This window comes from Thermobia domestica, chromosome 14 (assembly GCF_964235325.1).
Source record: "Thermobia domestica chromosome 14, izTheDome1.hap1.1, whole genome shotgun sequence".
Classification (NCBI taxonomy): Eukaryota; Metazoa; Arthropoda; class Insecta; order Zygentoma; family Lepismatidae; genus Thermobia; species Thermobia domestica.
Genome location: NC_137467.1, coordinates 1,507,404 through 1,528,640, shown reverse-complemented (window position 1 = coordinate 1,528,640; position 21,237 = coordinate 1,507,404). Strand labels below are relative to the sequence as shown.

General features: G+C 38.5%; 1 protein-coding gene across 1 annotated transcript in view; it reads right to left on the bottom strand.

Annotated features, from left to right (window-relative positions):
* Positions 1 to 21,021, bottom strand: part of LOC145670548 (uncharacterized) — an 85,848-nt gene extending 64,827 nt beyond the window's left edge. The window contains exon 1 of the mRNA XM_081739354.1: positions 20,855 to 21,021. Coding sequence (XP_081595480.1) covers positions 20,855 to 20,938 — 84 coding nt within the window. The 5' untranslated portion in view covers positions 20,939 to 21,021. The remainder of the gene's footprint in view (positions 1 to 20,854) is intronic.
* Positions 21,022 to 21,237: the final 216 nt, after the last annotated feature.

Genomic DNA, 21,237 nt, shown 5'->3' with positions numbered 1-21,237 from the left:
AAACAAATTAGATTCTCCATGAATTATGAACGAAATTTCAACACACCAAAATGTTTCATAAACTTGTATAATAGGTCAAGGTGTTAATGAATACTATGTCAAAAGATTCTGAGGTAATTTACATACCAAAATACAGGAAAAGGTTCATATATATATATATATATATATATATATATCTGAAAACGCTCGATCGAGAAAAACATTTTGGAGATTTCTTTGATAAGCGATCAATGTATGTCTTGCGGAGCTAGAGCTCGTCGCTGAAAACGTACTCTAAAACCTAACATCGTATGCAAGCACAATGACTGCGCAAGTGATTCAGAACTGATGTAAAATGTCCCTAAAAGAACTCCGAAGTAAAGATAGTTTGAGATAAGTATGGAGACAAGGGTGCAACATCAATAAAAATTAGGATGTACGGATTTTTGTATATTTGTGGCATATGCTCTTCATAAAGTAGAGGTATGACATAACTAGGCTAACAATTATCTGGACAAAAATGGAGTGAATGAGAATCACAACCTAAGTAATTACTAAACGAATAAATGAATTAGGAACATTCAAAGAATCCCCCATTTCATGTGACTTACGATACAACAGGATTGATATGCGTATAATGAATGTTGATTGACCAATCATCGCTCCAAAGTTGCTTTTCTCTCGATTTCGACAGCATCTTCTTCAGAAAACACAATGTTTCCAACATATTTATATACACTTCATTTTATATTTATGTACACATTGATGTCTCAAGTTTATGACATAGCATTCCATAAAATCCTTGTAATATGTCATTAAATAGATAAGGTTTTGAAGTTTCGAAAATAATTATAAATCATAATTAGACTCGATTTTTCTGTTATTAAATGAAAATAAGTTTTCCACCAAATTGTAATAGTAATATTCTAATTGAGATTTAAATCATTTCAAGAAAATTTATGGCTCTCTATGACCTCTGGTGGTAATTTTTGGAATGAAAATTTTGTTCAAGTACAGCGCTACCTGGGATCGTCAGATCACAGGCTGCTATCAAATAGGAAGGAAAACAATTATATTTGGTGCCAAAATTGAATCTTTTTCCAACCTAATCGGTTTACTAAATTAATTAAGTGTTTGTAGTGTATGTGATGAATGTGAATATACGAGTTTATTACTGTGAATACTATGGTTTATAAGTGGAATACTTACTGTAAGTAATTTATTTTCTAGAATTTCTCATTGCAAGCTAGTATGCCATTTAACGTTGTGGTTGTTTCTGTTCTGTTATCGCTGGGCGATATTGAATAAAATGACTTTTAAGTTGAGTTCTGAGTGTTATTTTTGGTCTAGATTAAATTCATTTTGTGTTATTGTTTGTATCATCATAATTTTGAAATTATTTATATTGTTCAAGTTCAGATATATAAAGTTGATAATATCCGATTTAACTCTATTATTTGACTAATGTAGACCATAGATTAACTGGCGTGATATAGAGACAATTTTTACTGGTAGATATTGGATTTATTAAGTTCCCACTTTCGTTCGGTTAATTGAACTATACCAATATAACTATAATATTTTTTTTAGTGGGGGAAGTAAATTCTCCTTCCTTCCAGCGTACACCTTTAAGTTGTTTTTGCGGAGGCAAGTATGCGTGTAACGTGTTAATATCCTTTCAAAATAATTAATATTTATATATATATAGAAACAGGATAAACGTTACATCATGTATAATATCTTTGCAATGAATAGTAAAATAAAGTATATTATCCACTGCGCTTAACTTTCTTACTTTTATTTCTTACTTTGAATTAATTGAATTACATCATGCTAAAGCTATTACGGAAAAACTTATTTACGAAATATGAACGCAATATAAGAGGTGCTTTGCATCGAAGAAACCTCACCCGAATTGTAAATTACTCCTTGTGAAGTTTTTGATGATAAAGGATGTACACTATATTGTCAAGAGGTGGACAATTTGCTAGGTGACTCAGCATCGTAATGCTCTGCCATATATTCATGTACACATCTCCTCGATATCATAGACATCCTTGACTAAGTTGTCTTTACAATCCAGTTTAAAAGTATTTATACGTTGTATTAACTTATCCTGGAAGATTTCATGGATTGTAACTTAGAGTCTCTTTTAGCTCCGATGCTATTTGTGACGTGAAATTGCAAATTAAGGTGAGTGGGAAAACATACGAGCTAGCGCCGGTAGTCGAACTTGGGTCTTCCGCGCCAAAGTCGCATACACTAAACAAATATCCAGCTGAGTGTGGTTCTACAAGATGATAAAATATAATGCCCCACTTGTTTCTCCCTATCTTATGTATATCTGGCCCGAAAACGCTAACATCAACTGTAACAGCTATTCCTTGAGGTATAATGCAATGTTTGCGTTGATAAGGATCTTCATTGATATCGTTTAGTGTGCAGATACTTGTGAGTACTAGATTGTTGCACTTGCAACTATCCAGTATCTTCACGACCGGTCTACTTAATCTACTCACACGATGGTACGTACCACTCATGTAGGAATACTACTGGTCACAGCTCATACAACCATTATAGGTTACAACTGTGCATGCTCCTTTTTAATCAGATAGTACTTCGATCGCTGTTAGCAGCAGTTGGCACTTATTTCCCTTGTTATGCAATTCTTACATTAAGTACGTTTTCCTTACTCTTGTAATGTTTATTTATTTGCAAAGCTTCAATGATCTTATATATTCACGGTCTCATTTACGGCCTCTTTCATCTGCTCACAAATATATTCTTTCCACAGTTTCTATTTACTGGATCTCCACCTGAAATCAGGAGCAAATCTAGCTCAGGTCCTGGGGGACTAAGGCAACTCAGTTTTTTGAGTGATAAAAATATCTTAAGCTATTATTTATATATTTTTAAAGTTTATAGTGAACTTATGATATACTTATCATAGTCTGGGTTCTGGCTCTCCCCTAGCTTTTACCTTCTCGATCCGTCTCCGCCTGAAATGGCCTTTGGCAGCTATATATCTTCAAAATGCTACCAAGTAAACTGTTTTCAAGCCTTTTCTTATAAATCGGGAATTTGCATGCATGCTTTGTGACGTTATCAATTATTAAACACCCAAATTTCTACAGGACACGAAAAGTCTTGATAAGACTAATTATACTTCCAAACTGCGCTATGCATAAGTGTAGAAAGTCTTATAGAACGGCTTTCAAAGTCCGTCTTCCGACGGATATCACAGCCAAAATGGTTAGAAATATGGAGATGTGATTTTTAGCAATGGATTCAGCGTCACAAGGATAGGTTTCATCACGTCCATTAACCCTCTATTCCAACTCGAAGTGGTTAAAATAATAAATCATTTTAGGTTTAAACATGTATCTTTATAAAACAAAGTGGTATTATATAGCTAAAAGCAGTTTTCTGTAAACGATACAGAGAATCAATTGAAAATGTCATCACAAATAGTAACATTACCAAAACTGGAAATGGTTGCAATTTACTATTACTTCCAGTCTTAACAGTTATTTCCATAGAGCAAAAGCGGTAAGATATCGAGATGCAGTTTTAGCTATTGATTCAGCTTCCAAAAAATAGGTACCGCCTTCTCAATTAATCATTTATTCAAACCGGAAGTGGTTCAAATTAACCATTTCCGTTTTCAACATTATTAGATAAAGACAAGCTGTTTTCTGCAATTGATTCACGGTGTCAAGAGAATACCAACACAACCCGTAACATTCTACCAAAATCGGAAGTGATAAAAAAAAATATTATTACTTCCCGTTTCAATACTAATTTTAGTGGAGCAAAAACTATTAGATAGTGAGGTAGGTTTTCCTTACAATCGATTCAGCTTCCAAGAGTATATTCTATTCTCCCTTTAGCCATACGCGCCTTTGGCGTGGGAGACCCGGGTTCGATTCCCGGCGGGAGCTCATGTGGTTCGGATTCCACGCTAATAAGTAGGTCCACGTCTCATATAGCCTTGCTGCTGAAAAGGGACGCTAAACTAAAATCAACTCTCCCTTTAGCCATCTATTCAAACTCAAAGTGATTTACATTAACGATATCCGTTTTTAACCTTTATCGCCAAAGAAGAAAAACATTAAGATATATCGAATAATTGCTTTCTGTTATGGATTTAGCGACAGATAAAGAGGTTACATCTTTGCTGTTATTAATCCATTTCAGAAACTAGTTTATGGACGTATTCCTTCAAAAAATGAAATGAAATCTTTAAGTTTTACTCTCACGGTTATGCCGGCTAGTCTAAAAGAGACGCTGATGGTGAGAAATTAATGAAGTGGTGTAATGATGAAAGTGGGAGGAAACGAGAGAATCCCGAGAAAGAGAACACTATGTTTGTCCACTACAAAGTTTTCTTGGTTTGAACTGGTATTGAACCAAGGACCTCATGCACCGGAAGTGAACGCTCTACCACTGAACCACCGTGCACCTGTATTACTTCAAGTTTGAGTATTAAATTACAAAGTTTGGAAGACTATCGTAGTTTTACGGTGTGAAATGAAACTCACTTTTTAGTTTACACATCCAACCTTTTTGTAAACTCTATCTGGCCTATTTTCTGAAATTTTAATGTTCTTTGCTGTTGCTGATTTATTTAACAGAAATCAAAATAATGCAGGGGAGCAAGTGATGAGCCGTGAAGTGTATCGGATATGCATTGCATTGTCCGTCTTAATTGAGTTATTACTGTCGTAGATTCTTCCTATGTTTCTACATTTGCGATACTGGTATCGTCTTTGGTTTAATGCAACGAATAATACATGTAGTATTAGAAATATAATTTAACTGTGCAGATTAGAAATATGTAACAGCTTAAAGTAATTTTGTTAGGCAATATAACCTTATTGTCATTTGTACTGTACAAAATGTCAGTTTTATTGCCTATTATCTTAAAATTAATAATGGCGTTAGGTGACAAATGATGCACCCTGTATATGCTCATTAAATGGAAAGAGTGTACATAAGTAGAATTCATTTACTTACTTTGTGCACATAAATACAATTCATTTTTGTGTATGATCACGAAAGTTTAGTGACTGAAAATATGAAATACATTAAAATGTTTTTTTTTTTTAAACTGTTACATGAAGCACACTACGTCGTAGCAGTGAGAAATTTTACAATAAAACTAGCTGTAAGCTTTCTTTTTGCATGGGAAAATGGGTATATGTGAAATATTTTAAAGGTATGTAGGAATCCCCTTTCCTTGGTCCCCTTAGGATATGTACTTTAATCAAAAGGAATGCAGAGAACAAAGATCGGCCTAAATGCTAAGTCTGATTACTCGTTTCCTTCGTTGTCCAATGGACACGGTGTGATTTCTCTTCTCCTGTTGTTCTAAGTCTGTCGTTCGTCACATTATGCTTATTATCCTTTCGTAGATTTGTTCCTTTCCTCACTCATACTGAGTGGTTCATTGAAAGCTTTACATTAGAATCAATGGAAAATATTTGATGATTTGTAACAATCGAAAACGAATAATACAGTAGGAAGTCGAAAATCCGAACTAATTAGGATCACAGGGAATTCGGATTTTCAAATTATTCGGATTTTCGAAAATGACCAAGAAAATGCCATTTAGGTTTAAATATAGGCCCTAATGTATGGTATATTCTTTTATCGATACAGTGGTTATACAGTACGTACATCAATTACAATACCGTACGTAAGGCTACTTACATTCAATGTTTCTGAAGAAGCTGCTCGTACACTAAATTACACTGTTTTTGTAACTCACACTTAAAAATTAACTTTTATAGGCCTAAGAGAAAAATAAAAATAAAAGTATGTATGACAAACAATTACATATGAATAAAAACACTGACTTCGCACAACGCCGACAAACATCCCTATACAGCAAAAAATGAGGTGTTGAAATAACACAAAATGACTACCACTTTAGCGTGTTACTTGTGTGCGAATTTAACACCACAATCACGGTAATGTTGAAGTTTTATGTAGAGTACCAGGCCAAAGCCCCTGACTCCATGAGGAGAATGAAATGGAGCAGAAATACAGATGTACAGGTGAAGAGCTGGGTATTACTATTGAGTTGGTAGGTATGGTAGGCTACATCTGTAACTGTCGCAGAGTTGCTGATGGTGATTTTAGGCGAGCTTTAGAGTGTTATTATATGAGTGGCATGCGATGGATGTCCCAGAGAGCGCATTTGGTGCCGATATTAGCAATAGCTGGATTAATATACCTGAGTAAAGTACGCCAGAACTTACGGTGGAGATCGCATAAAACTTCTCGAACAGGGGGTAGCTCTAAATCTTCCAGAATTTGGCAGCTGCGCGCATTCTGTCGTGACCAGTGATGATACGACCGGCTCGAGTGTCTGAAAGTGTCTGTATGAAACATGTTGCCAGGCAGGGCATGCATAAGAAACTGTGGACAGGACTATCATCTCGAATATGTGCACTCGGGCCTCACGAAAAATTGAACTGCAGCGAAAGATGAGATAGAGTGCTGAGATTTTGCGTAATGCTTTTTGCTTTATGTCCTTGATGTGCGCAGCGAACGTTAGCCCACGGTCTAAAATCACTCGCAAATATTTAGCATGTGTGCCGTGAGGAATGTATGCGTTCTCATATATTAGATTTCGACGGGCGCGGATACGTCTTCTACTGTGTATAACAGTACAACGTTTGTCGGCATTTACTTTAATCCTTCAACGTCTGGCCCATTCTGAAAACTGTTCAGTTGACGTTGCATATAGATGTAACACTGTGCAAGTGAACTACTTGTTGTTAAAAAGGCGGTATCGTCGGCATGCGTTGCTAAGAAGCAATGTGGTAGGGTTGGGAGATCGACTGTATACAAATTATATAAAAGTGGTGAAAGTACAACGCCCTGTGGAACTCCTGCTTTAATTGTTCTAGCCCTAAAAGGTAGCGATCTTAATATGTACGTTAAAGGTAGCGTTCTCAATATGTACGTTAAAGATAGCGACACGTCAAATTGACGTGTAGGTCATAACGCTGGACAAAAGAGTGATGTTTAATGTATACATTTCTTTTATTTATCATTTTCTTTTTATTAAAATATTTTATTTTTTATTTATCTTAAACAAGACACTTTCTGCTATTAAAAGAATAGTTTTGTTTCCACAAATGACTATCTAAGAAGTAGGCCTATTTATTTCACCGTATATAAAAGAAATTACAAATGTGCTTTAAAAAACTTACCGTACTATGTAAACATTTTACAATTATAAAAATCTACTCCTTGGATACAATGTTGAATAAGTATAATGAAAACAAGGACAGCAATGTAACACATTGGCATTTAGGTGCAGTCAGGGCAAACGTTTTTCTAGTGCTCCTTAAATATCGCTTTTCCGTATTCGCAGTAAGTATTTGTCATTCTTCTTTTCCTTACATCACAAAAGGCACAGTACTTTCTTGCTCCTCTTTGATCAGCTGTTGGTTGCGATTTCTGTAATTTCCTATAGTCCCCAACAACATTCTCAATTGTCATCCTCAAGTCTCGACTGAGTGTCCTTTCCCTCAGTCGTTCCTTTTGCCATTGTCTTGTTAACTGTTTGTGCAGGTCTACACAGAAGTCCTGCCTTGACATTGGTTTGGAATTCGCTCCACTCCTTCTGAAATGGTTGTGAAGATAAATTACATATCCATTTATCAGAGAGATGTTTATCTTATTATAGAAGAAACAGAGAGGCCACCTTTGTGTCTTACGACCACAGTTTATGTTTTGACGCATTTGGTCCATGGTGTCAACCGCACCTTTTGTTGCATTATATGTCATTACAATCTCTGGCTTTCCTGTGCGATTGTTCAGACTGGCGTTATCATGCATTGTGCTCAATAAGCACACCATCATCTTCGAGTTTGATTTATAGGAGACTGCTGTTACATCTTCATCAAATAAAAACATTGAAGATCCTTCTTGCCTATTCTGAAATTTCTTGTCTGTGAATTCTTCTGGTAATTCTGTTTTTTTCTCTTCACAATTGCAACTGCAGTCAATTTCTTTTGTAGAAGTCTTTGATGCTAGTGGGATGCTAGAGAACCAGTTGTCCATGGTAATGTTTCGGTTTGAATTTTGAATGGTTTTCAGCAAGGCATTCACAAAATAGTTTGCAGCAAGAGTTTTTGGCGGTACTGTCCCTTTCCCCAAATAAACTTTTGCATCAATAATACATTTGGTTGCATTGTCACACATAACAACGATTTTAATACCATACTTGTTGGGCTTTGAAGGAATGTACCTTCGAAAAGGGCATTTACCCCGAAATCCAACAAGTTGCTCATCAATGGCCAAGTATGATCCAGCCTTGTAATTATCTCGACATCTTTGCAAAAACATATTCCAAATATCAGATATGGCGGCCAGTCTATCTTCTTTTTTTCTTAGTTCTCTCGTTTCTTTATTATCAAATCTGAGACAGTTTATCAAGAACTTAAATCTCCTTTCCGACATGGTTGCCTTGTAGGGAACTCCACATAGGGTCGTATCAAACATCTTTTCAGTGGGCAGATGATTGTCTTTCAGGGCAGGAGATAAAATTAATATCCCCAAGAGTGCTCGAAGCTCTTCTATACAAACGTGCCTCACGCTTCCTTCAGGTCTTTTGTACTTCTTCCGTTTTTGCTCAATTTCTTCATTGGTGTATTGGAGAATAGTCGCAAGAATTTTGTCACAAAAAAAGAGTTCAAAACATTCAAGAGAAGATTTGGCTTGACGGGAATTATTGGATGCTGTGGATCCTGGCCGTATATGAATAACATTCTTGGACGGTGTCTTCACCTTGTTCTTTATACATGACGTGTTTCAAACAAACGCATTCTTGCTTTTCAATGTTTCTTCTTGTACTTTGATAACACTTCCAGCAGATCTTCTCTCAACATTCTTGGAACATTCGTCTTTGTTTCCTTTACTTTCGTTCAGAACATTGTATTTTTTCTTTCTCCGAGGCTGAGTTGGAGCAGTAGAAATTCCAATGTTCTTCTCTGCTTCTACACAATCTAAGTCGTCTTCTTCCGGTGTGTATTCGGGTCAGCATCACTATCGTAACAGCTTTCATCAGAATCCGAATGGACTTCAACTTCTAAATTATCTTCTTAAAAATCTTCGGAAATTTCTTCTTCCTTTTCGAGAGCACAATATTGCATCTTTATTGTCCAAAACGTTTGTCATTATTCTCGTCCTTGAAGTGTCTGCCATTACCCAGAAAACGATCGAAAGTGAACCAAAGCATTCTACAAAACACTCGTTAAAGGTAGCCACGCGTCAGATCTATTTGTACGAAAAAGGCGGTTAAAGGTAGCGACACGTCAAACTGACGTGTAGGTTTTAGAAAAAGAAAGTCGCCCAGAACAAACAACACGGAGACCACTTACACCAGACGCCAACTAGTCCGCAACTAACACAGGTAAGCACTGCCGGCGTGCGGAGGTCTGGAAGCGAGGGGAAGGGAAAGGAGATGCTATTATTCTCTACCTACACGTAAATTTTACGTACGCTACCTTTCCCGGGGTAAAGATGAGGATTTGACACCATCAACAGACACATGAAATTATCTGCTACCGAGATAAGAACGAAGTAAATGTAGAATTCTATCCCTAAGACCTTGGGCGTGTAGCTTATATAATAATCCAGCTAACCAGACTTTATCAAAAGCTTTTGAGACATCCAGGTACACTCCAAGAGTGTTTTGTTTTCTGTTGAAAGCCACTGTTAAGTGATCTACTACTCGTACAAGTTGGGTAGTAGTGCTATGTTGAGCACGAAACCCAAATTAATGGAAGCGTAGAAGACCACTATTGTCGACATGCTGTTTCAGTCTCCAGAGGAACACACGCTCAAATAATTTACTAAAATGGGACAGTAGACTTATCAGCCTATGGTTTTCTGGAAACAGAGGATTCTTTCCAGGTTTTAGGATGGTGATGATACGTGCTTCCTTCCTGGTATTTGGAAAGTACTATAGTTGAAAGATGGCATTAAATAAATATGTCAAAAAGACAAATAATTTTCAGGTTGGATGTTTCAGTATCTCACTTCGAATCCCATCAGGCCCAGGTTATCTTTTTGCAGTTAACACCAGCCACATCGCCTTCAGAGCACATCAGACATACCTTGTTAGTGGCTGTACGTATTTGCATTGCTTTTTTATTCTTTGGTATGAGCAAAATCTTGCGAAACATATTTCGCATTTATGGCAAGTAACTAATCACGGTCTATGTTTTCTGTAATCGGTCACAATAGTATTGTTGTAAACCTGTGAATCATCTGACAACAGTTACACAGATAGCTGTACTTCCATCTGTTTTCTTTATTTGTTATTCTTGTGTCTTAGCATATATAACACAAGATGACAGAACTGTTGCCTATGTAACTGTTGTCAGACGATTCACAGCTTTACAATAATATTATTGTGACCGATTGCATAAAACACATAGAACATTATTTGTTACTTGACATAAGTGCCAAAGATATTGCGCAAAGCTTTGCTCATACTAAACGATAAATACCAATGCAAATTCTCTCAGGAAGTAACTAGTTATTTCTGATATGCTCGGAAGGTGATGTCTTGATGCTGAAACTGGCCACCTGGAATCTCTAACCAGGTAAAAAAAATAGGGTATCCGTAGCTAGCGGAGAAAAATAACCAAGTCACTTAGGCATTCGATCCCCATTGGTTTATTTTAGTCGCGATCTTCGTATATACGGTTGGATTACTTGCCCCTTTGAGGCTGAGGATACAACCGTTGAATTATATTTAATACCTCCACGGAGGTTAACGCACCAAATTGATATTATCTGTTGACGACCTTGCTATTTCTCTTGGCTAAACGATTTATTAAGTTACTCTCCTCTTCGGAGAGTAACTTATACTTTTGACATCTCAGCTTCACTCATCATCTGAGCTCCTATGATGGCTACGTCCAAGCCAGTCATCTCGAAAAAGAAGACCAAACTCCCAACGAAGATAGTCAGCCGATCTCAATACCGGCCTGAGGACTTCCTTGTTCCGCTGGGGCGGCCCTCCACCTCCGGCGCTACTGCCAAGTCACGATCATCCTCGACTAACCGGTCGACGACTGACGTTCCATCCCTTGCTCCACCGCAGGACGACAATGCCATGGACTTTACCCTGGTTACTACACCCAAGCGACGTCGCTCGTCCTTTGAGTCCACACTGAGCCAACAACAATCATCAGACTTCCCTGCTTTACCAATGAGCAACAGATTTGAGCCTCTCTCTACTCTCACAGCTGACGGGTCTCCTGTGATAGAGCCAAGACCCAAACCCACCAAAGAGGTTAAACCGCCACCTATTTACATTTACGGCATCCAAAATACTTACAACTTTATCAAAAGTCTTTGCAAGACCCTCAGAGAATCGCCTCAGGTTCGGCATAACAAAGAACGTATCGTGATACAGGTATTTTCTAGGGACGATTTCACAACTATAAAAAACTACTGCGAACAGACGAAAACTGAATACGCTACTGGCATCGCCAAAAGTGACCGACCCGTAAAAGTTGTCGTTCGCAAATTACCCATCGATACTGACGTCGCTGATCTTCAGTCTGCACTATTCACTTTAGGCTTTAAGCCGCTGTCGATTCATCAAATGTCTCGTCGGGGCCCCACTGGTGGAGATAGAATCCTCATGCCACTTTTTCTCATCTCCCTCGAGAAAACTCCAAATATACAAGAGATCTACAACATATCAGGATTGCTTCATTATAAAGTTTCATTTGAGCCCTATCGGCCGCCGAGTGTTCTGCAGTGTTACCGCTGCCAACGTCTTGGTCATTCACAAGACACTTGCAAAGCTCAACCTAAGTGTGTCAAGTGTGGGCAAAGTCATTTTACGAAAGCCTGTGCCAAACCAGATGCATCTACGCCAGCAACCTGTGCAAACTGCGGAGGGGACCATCCAGCCAATTATCGCGGTTGTCCCGTCTTTCGCTCCTACTCAGATGCTCTCAAAAAATCAACTCCTGGCCGCAGCTCCGGTCCTACTGCATCAACTTCACTGGACAATAAGGCACCTCGCAGCGACCGACCTCAACCACCAAATCAGGATGCTCCCTCTACACCATCCGTTAATGACTTTAATCTCCATTCACTCCTCACTTACATCAAAACCTTCAATTTTGGCCGCATTATCTCTCATCTCAAGAAAGGATTTACTAGACTTCGGGAAGCCACGGATCTTGCGTCCAAGGCTGCTGTCGTCATAGAGACATTTGCTGACATGATTGCTGATGGCTGCTTCTAACCAACCACTCATTCATCGCACTATAACTGTTGTAACCTGGAATGCAGATGGTCTTACCGACCAGAAGCGTCTCCTAATTCGTTTTCTAGCAGGACATCAGGTAGATATCATACTTATGCAGGAAACTCACTTCACTGCCCAGGTTACACACTGGAGACTGTCCAACTACCAATTATTTCACCTCGATCGAGTTCAACGACGGAAAGGAGGATTACTGATTGCCCTGAAACGAAGTTTCAAGGCTAGAAAACTCCTTTTACCCCCGTTACACACACTAGAAGCTCTTGCTATAGAAGTCTTCCTCCCCGAGATTCCTCTCATATTGGTCACGGGCTACCGTTCTCCAGCACATGACTTAGATCCCAATGATTTCGACGTCATCTCGACTTTGGGCCCCAAAATCATATTGGCAGGGGACTGCAATGCAAAACATGGGGAATGGCACTCCAGACGTTCCAACGAAAACGGACTAATATTACACCGGTATCTGCACACATCTCCATTCATTGCCTATGGGCCACCTGATCCAACTCACCATCCTAAAGCTGGCGGAGAACCGGATGTGTTGGACATAGTTCTAAGCAAAGATACCATCTTAGCTACACGTCCTTACATGATCTTAGCACTGGACTCAGATCATGATCCGGTCCTTTTCAAAATTTCGCATCGTCATATCCCCCGTCCTGCACCCGCTCATATCTCTCGAACTACGAACTGGGATGTCTATAAGCAGGAATTAAACTCTTTGCTCGACATAGCCGCTCGTCCAAATTCTCCTGCGGAAATTGATCAGGCGGTCGCCCATCTCACACTTGCTCTACGTACGGCTGACTCCTTCAGCACATCAATAATTCCTGACTCGCAGTCCGATCCACACTGTGACTCTCCATTACTTCGTCTTTATATCTATCTCAAACGCTGGGCTCGAAGTACTTGGCAGCGCACCAGACATCCACTCTACAAAACACTATGGAACACCTTAAGCCGCAAAATCAAAACCATCACTAAACGACAAACCGAGCAGTACTGGGAGACACTTTTTCGTGGGGTCGCACTTAATGACACTAAAATGTGGCAGTATTCCCGTCTTTTCCAGCGCCTAGAGACTTCTCGTCAAACTCAAATACTGCAAGGTCCGCATGGGGTCATACATGACGACCAAGGGCAAGCAGACTTATTTGCTGCATCTCTGGAGCGCCAGTTTACACCTAATACGACTCCTGTCGTTCCTCACATTCGGCAGGACGTTCGGGCTACTATGCGCATGCTCCAATTTCAACCAATACTTCCCCTGCCTGAGGTCGTAACACCAAGGGAAGTTGAGCGTCAAATATGTCACTTGCCCAACAAAAAAGCGCCTGGAGTTGATCAGATCTGCCCTGAACTACTGAAACATAGGACACGGAAGCTACTCCTCTATCTTGTTGCTTTATTTACAGGCATCCTTCAGGTTTGCTACTTTCCCCGTGCTTGGAAAGAAGCGAAAGTCATTCTTCTCCCTAAACCAGGTAAAAATCCGACTCTCCCAGAAAACTATAGACCAATTAGCCTATTATCTCATGTGAGCAAACTCTTCGAACGAGTGCTTCTCGCCCGACTTCACGAGCACGTCACCACTCTAGATATACTTCCCCACCATCAATTTGGTTTTCGTGCTAACCACAGTACAACAAGCCAATTGGTGAGGGTAGTCGACCACCTGACTACCTCTTTTAATCGACGACAATATATTGTGGGTGTATACCTCGATATCTCGAAGGTGTTTGATAAAGTGTGGTTACCAGGCCTTATTTATAAACTTCGCTTACAAGGCTTCTCTTTACCTTATCTCAAACTCCTCACTTCATACCTCTTTCATCGCTTTTTCCATGTCTCTGTGGGACAGATCAAGTCTGCTCCCAAACCAATTCAAGCTGGTGTGCCTCAAGGCGCGGTTCTTTCGCCTCTACTTTACACCTTATACAACGCAGACTTACCCATTGTGCCACACTGTTTTCCTGCAACATGCGCCGATGGCACTGCTTTCTTTACGAACAGCAGCAATCTTCGTCTTTCCTACCACTACATGCAGCGCCAACTCAATGTCTTTCAACGTTGGGCTACTTTCTGGCGCCAAAAATCAATGCGGATAAGAGCGTTGCAGTCTGCTATAGCAAAAGACGCAGCAGAGCCATCCATCGTTTATACTATGACAACATTGAAGTTCCGCACCGTCTGCATGCTAAATACTTGGGAGTTATATTAGATCGAGGCCTTACTTTTGGTCTTCATATCAGGGACATTAAACACCGAGCCCTTCGAAAATTGTCTGCCCTCTATACTATTCTGCGTTGCAGTGCCTTAAGTCATGAAACAAGACTCCACGTCTTTAAAATGGTAATTTTGTCCACAATCACCTACGCATGTCCAGCATGGCAACATGTGGCACTCAGTCACTTGCGCACGGTCGAGAGTGTGCAAACCAGGGCAGCTCGTATCATAACAGGCCATGACCGATATACGCGTAATCGTCAACTTTTAGGGGACTTAAACATATATCCTATCTGGGACGTGTTACATCAACACCATACTCGTTTTTGGGCCAACCTCCCCCGCCACGTCAACCCCGCTATAGCAGCCATTGGCACACCGCATACACACCGACGAACTTACAGGACGCCACGGTTGTAGCATAACTCTTTACCCACACTCTCCCACTCACTGCGACAGTTGCAGCTGAAGGTCACATGACGTCGTCGTATCTCATATTCTAACTCACCCCCCACAGTTCTAATCATTTTCTTTTCTATAGCTGTCATCGAGTCAGGGACTTTTGTCCGATACTCGACACAAAACCCCACTTTCAAGCTAAGCTAAGCTGATGCTGAATTAACACACAAGTAACACGCTAAACTGGTAGTCATTTTGTGTTCTTTTAACACCTCATTTTTTACAGTGTACAGTTTGTTTATCGGTATAGCGCTAAGACAAAATGTGAAAAGCTTCTAGGAACCGCGTTCGGATTATCAACGTTCTACGGTATTTAAATATAATACTTAACAGACCCATTGTTGTGGCGGCATGGAATTTTGAACTACCGCTAATTTGTTTATGAAGTGATATGGTAGGAGCCAGGTGCTAACTATGTTTAAAAATTCATATCAATTGGCTTAACTGCTCTGAAATCATGAAATAACGAACAAGGTACCTTTAATTTTGAAGAAGCGTTTTTATTAACCAAAACAAATTTATGTATTTGTTCTGGCTGCCCGTCCAGTAGACAAAAGGTCTCAAGAATTGGATAGAAGGTGTGATCCAAAAGTACGGTGAATGTAATTGCACAGTGCCATCTGTCAATGTTGTATTGATTTCAACTAGTAAGCCCGGTAGCGTAAAGCTTTGGTACAGTCAGTGTAGAATTTGAACGAGTTGTGACATGTTAGTTGGCTTCCAGAGGCAGAAGAGTGAGAACGTGTTAAGAGTGTCTGTCGCGCGCAAACATTAGCTTTTTTCTAAACTGCAAAAAGATACCAAAGAAGCTCACGAAATGTCAAAATCAGTGTACAGCGATGAAGCAGTGGTACTGAAGATTGTTTACAAGTGGTATGAAGGATTCAAAAATGGCAAGGAGTTGGTTGAAAACGAGCTACGATCGAGACATCATTAGACATCAAAAATAGATTTAAAAAACGTGGAAAAAGTGGCACAAATGACTTTTGAAACAGACGAATGACCTTTCGAGAGCTTTTTGAAGAACTAAACATCTCATATGGGACCGTGAAAAACATTTTAACTGTTCATTAAATGAGAAAATCGCTTGTATTCACCACATAAACACACCGTGCCTCACCTTGATTTTGATCCGCGACTTTTTGACCGAAAAAATATTCCTGTCTGTCCACATTCGCTGTGCTCTCCAAATATAGTGCCATACGTCTTCTGGTTCTTCCCAAAAATCAAAACTGTGCTTAAAGGAAAACATTTTGACACCATTCCTGGCATTAAGAAAACCACGACAAAACAGCTGAACGCCGTTCCAAAAGAATCCTTCCAGGGATACTTCCATTCAACGTTGAGATAAGTCAATTCCTAGCCAAGGACAAAACTGTTGTTTCTAATAATATTATTCCAGTATTTTGATCACACCTCGTATTTGATGATCGCCATCTCTCTTACTCAGAATACAAACAATTAAAAGTTATGGACGAAGCTCCGTAATGAAGCTGATATTAAAACACGAAGTGATAGAAATCAACCATTTCCGGTTTTGAGGTTGACCACTGTAGAACAAAAACGGTAAACTATAGGGAGAAACAGCTTTTTTGGCACTCCATTAAACTTCTCAAGAATACGTTTTCTCTCCATTTTTACTCACTATTAAAATCGAAAGTAAATAATATCCACCACAATTTCCGGTTTCATTATTGGGGAAGAGGTGACTCAGTGGTAGAGATTTCACCGATGAAGCTTGGGGTTCTTGCTTCGATTATAGCTAGCGCCAAGTGTATTTTGTGGTGGACAAACACCGTGTTTGTGGGTTCTCTCATTTCATACCACCTTCCATTCACTTCTCATTATCACCCTCTCCTTTAGCCTAGCCGGCATATGGTTCTAAACCTGAGAAGATTCTTTTTCATTTTCCCCGTTTCATTATTTCCGGTTTGCGTAGAGCAAAAGCAACAAGCTATAATCTGGAACGTATTTTAAAATCTACTTAATGTCTTAAGAATAGTTACTACCTTCTCTTAACCATCTATTCAAACCGGAAGCGGAACAAACCAAATACTTTCGGTTTGAATTTTGATCACTGTACAGTACAAAGATACATACAGGGTGTTTCAGATAAAATGTCCAGTGCTTATAAATCCGAAACGGCTGAGAATAAAAAGATGAAACAAAAACTGAGATAGGAAAATGTCATACGGCACATCACATGGTGTTGTTGTGGTGACCCCCAAGGCTCTCCTTCATAGGGGCCCAGGGGCCAACTTCAAATTTTCAAATGAGAACATGTATTGAATCATACCTTATTTAATACTCCTTAAAAAACGAAACAACTTTTGTAGGAAACAATTTTCGATTTGGGCCACCGTTTTCAAAATGGCCGCAAAAAGTCCTGTATCAGTTTGAAGTTGGCACCTGGGTCCCCTTCACGGAGTTCCCTGAGGATCAAAACAACACTATTTGGTATGCTTTATCATCGTTCCCTATCTCAGTTTTTGTTTCATCGCTCTATTCTCAGCCGTTTCTGATTTAGGCCTATCAGCACTGGACGCTTTATCTGATACAGAACCCAGTTTTTGCGGCCATTTTGTAAACGGTGACCCAAATCGAAAATTGTTTCCTACCAAAGTTGTTTCGTTTTTCAAGGGCTATTGAATGTAGTATGATTCAATACATGTTTCCATGTGAAAATTTGAAGTTGGCCCCTGGGCCTCCTTGAAGGAGGGCCCTAGGGTCACTATAACCACACCATGTGATGTGGCCTATGACATTTTCCTATGCCAGTTTTTGTTTCATTTTTTATAAGTTCGGATTTATAAGCACTGGACGTTTTAACTAAAACACCCTATATATATATATATATATATATATATATATATATATATATATATATATATATAGTGAGAAGCAGTAATCGTAATACCTCCCAATAATGTAATTCATCTTAATTTCAATGTCTTTACTTCAACCGGAAGTGATACATATTCACTATTACTTCCGGTTTTAATACTATAAAAATATCATACCATAGGGCCTAACTCTTTCGGGTGGTGTACAGGTGACACCGGTACTTGTTAATATATATACATTTCCAAAAAGAAAGAGTAGAAATCAGAGATACTGGGCCTTATACAGAGTCGTTTTGACGTATGATTAGCGTCATACTAAAGGTCTGACCACTACAGGAAACATACATATGTTAGTCGAACTCATTAGTATATCTCTGATCACGCGTCGGAACAACTCTGCATAAGGCCTATTGTGGAAGAATGTTGTTAGCTCAGTAATCAGAAAAAAGTATTGAATTAGACCATTAATAAAGGATATACCTTGAAATAGATTTATGGACATGATAGAAAAGAATCTAAATGCCCATATATATCCTTATAGTTTTCAAATAATATACCGTAGAAACTTTTTGGAGGTAAGTTAATGACGTCACACATTTGTTGAAACAAAGATACCTGATATGTTAGATGACAATCGACTTCTACTAATCTAGCACAGAACTTAAAAATCTTAACTCCCATGTTACACAGTTTGAATTTAATTATACAAAATGCTTAAAAACAAAAAATAACCTTCTACATATAAACCGCAAAACGAGAAAGGATTCTCGAAATCCGTAAGGAAATGTTCATTGAGATTTGATGTGATACCGAAATATTTAGATATATAAATGAATCTGTGAAATGTGATACTTATAATTTTCTGATTACTTCGTCGTATGACATGGTCTCAGAAACAGATAGGCTATACTATTGAGTCAGTCAACACCAGCCCCATCGCCTTCAGAGCATATGAGAAATACCTCGTTAAGAATTTGCACTGTTTTTTTATTGTTTGGTATGAGCAAAGTTTTGCGAAACATTTTTCGCATTTATGGCAAGTAACCAATAACGTTCTATGTTTTCTGTAATCGGTCACAATAATATTGTTCTAAACCTGTGAGTCGTCTGACAACAGTTACACAGATAGCTGTGCTTCCATCTGTTTTCTTTATTTGTTATTCTTGTGTCTTAGCATATATGAACATAAGATGGCAGAACTGTTGTCAGACGATTCACAGGTTTACAACAATATTGTTGTGACCGATTACACAAAACAGAAAACATTATTTGTTACTTAGCATAAGTGCCAAAGATTTTTTACTCGTATTAAATGATAAACACCAATGCAAATTCTCTCAAGTAGTATCTAGTTATTTCTGATATGCTCGGAAGACGATGTCTTGGTACTCAGAAGATAACTTGCATTCGTCAGTACTAACAAATCCATGTGATGTGATGTGGCGTTCAGAGCACTGCATATCATCTTCATCTACTTCTCTGCCTACTGTACCCTGAACTATATTCATTCCAGTTTTACATTCGTCATAACTCAGCACGGCATGCTAATAAATGTATTTTTTTTCTACAATATTACTGTTGCACATTTGGTCTCCCACATATTTTGCTTGTACGTCATCATATGTTATTTCTCACCCCTCTGTATGTGTATGAATATGTAATTAATGAATGAAAAAAATAATAATTAAATATATATAACCTCTTAGACCAATCACATTAAAGTTCAATCCAACTTTTATATATCTGAAGCACTGACCCGAGGAAAGGGCAAAACCCTTTAACCGGGACGATGGACAAAAAACAATATTGGTGCTGAATTAACACACAAGTAACACGCTAAAGTGGTAGTTATTTTGTGTTGTTTCAACACCTCATTTTTTACAGTCTTCACAACAATAAAATACTTACCATAAACTTCAAGTACATATTATATATGATCTACAAATTACTTACTTTGTCTTATTATTCTATCCCTTAGTAGTTTTAGGTTAGTTGTTGGTTTACTTTAGGCTCACCACATTTTGGAACATTTACAGGTAAAATTCGATACTTTGGATGAAAAGACATATTTATAAAGAACAAGTATCTACAGCCGATAAATTTCAATACAAAGTAATACAGCTGCATTTTAGGTTTAAAGTAAATAGGGTTACTAGTGTAAAATACAAGTGCTTTTTGACGGATAAAATAAGTGAGTGCATATTAAAGATAACTGCATTAGATGTTATTTTTCACCGGTGATGTATATCTGCACAGTGTACAGAAGCTGTATTTTATGTTTACAAGTGAAGCGCTACTAGTATGAAACCATGACAAGTGCTACTGAAACTCATATCATTGTCAAAACCCGCTTGTCTCCACTACTCTCGCTTATGCGCATACACACCGTCGCTGGTGCGCCTGCTTCCTTCGTAAGCACCAGCGTGCTATCTCGCGGCCCACCTGCTTCGCCCTACCTTGACTCGGTTATGTACCATTCGTGCCTTTTCGTGGCCACCTAGCACAGGTTGGTTTGTGTTTTTGGCACTCTAGTGTTTACGCCCTATTTATGTACATACGGACGCCCTATTTATAAGCAAATCGTAAAATAATTGTAATTTTCAACAATTTCTTCTGATGGCCCCCCTGAATTTTATCTATGCTAAGTGAGCTATTTTCATATCGGTCAGTGCGAATCATTTAGGGGAAAATAAGAAGGAAATAAGTAAAAGAGTTATAATTTTGCAATAATTATTTCTAGTGGTGCGCCAAAAGTAAACCAGTACGTTTGATTATTTTCAGCAGAGAGGGTATAAGAAAAAAATACCTCTAACTTAGCCAAATCACATTTAATAGAGAACCGAAATCGGTTCTCGCCAATTGGAGGTATATATGCTAACCATATATTCACTTAGGGTTTCAAGTATTGCTAATTGATGTGTAAAACATATTTGGTAATGGAAAAATATTATTTGAATTTCGATTTTTCCATATAGATATGGTGTACTTAGCAGATCGTAATACATTAGTAGTATAGCACTTTATACATTACCGTAGATTCCCCCGCCAAAGAAAAACTTGATTGGAGAATTACAAGTCCCAATATATTGATTAGAAAGCCACATGTAACAGTCATTTTAACTTCAGATCTTGACGTCCCAGTGTGATCTATCTTAATCTCAGTCGGTAGCAGTAACAACTGGGAAATAAAGGATGCTACAGCGATTTCAACGGCATTTATTCTTTTGTTTTCTTGCTGACGTTAAAACGTTTTGTGTACACATTGGTATGAGATGCATAGTGTTGAAATACATTACATAATATCACATGTTACATATTTCTCTGTTCAATTTTGAAGGTTTACATGACATGCAAACTCCTAGTTCCTTTTTCAATGATATTTATTTTCCTAAACAATGAGATATTGCGTTCATC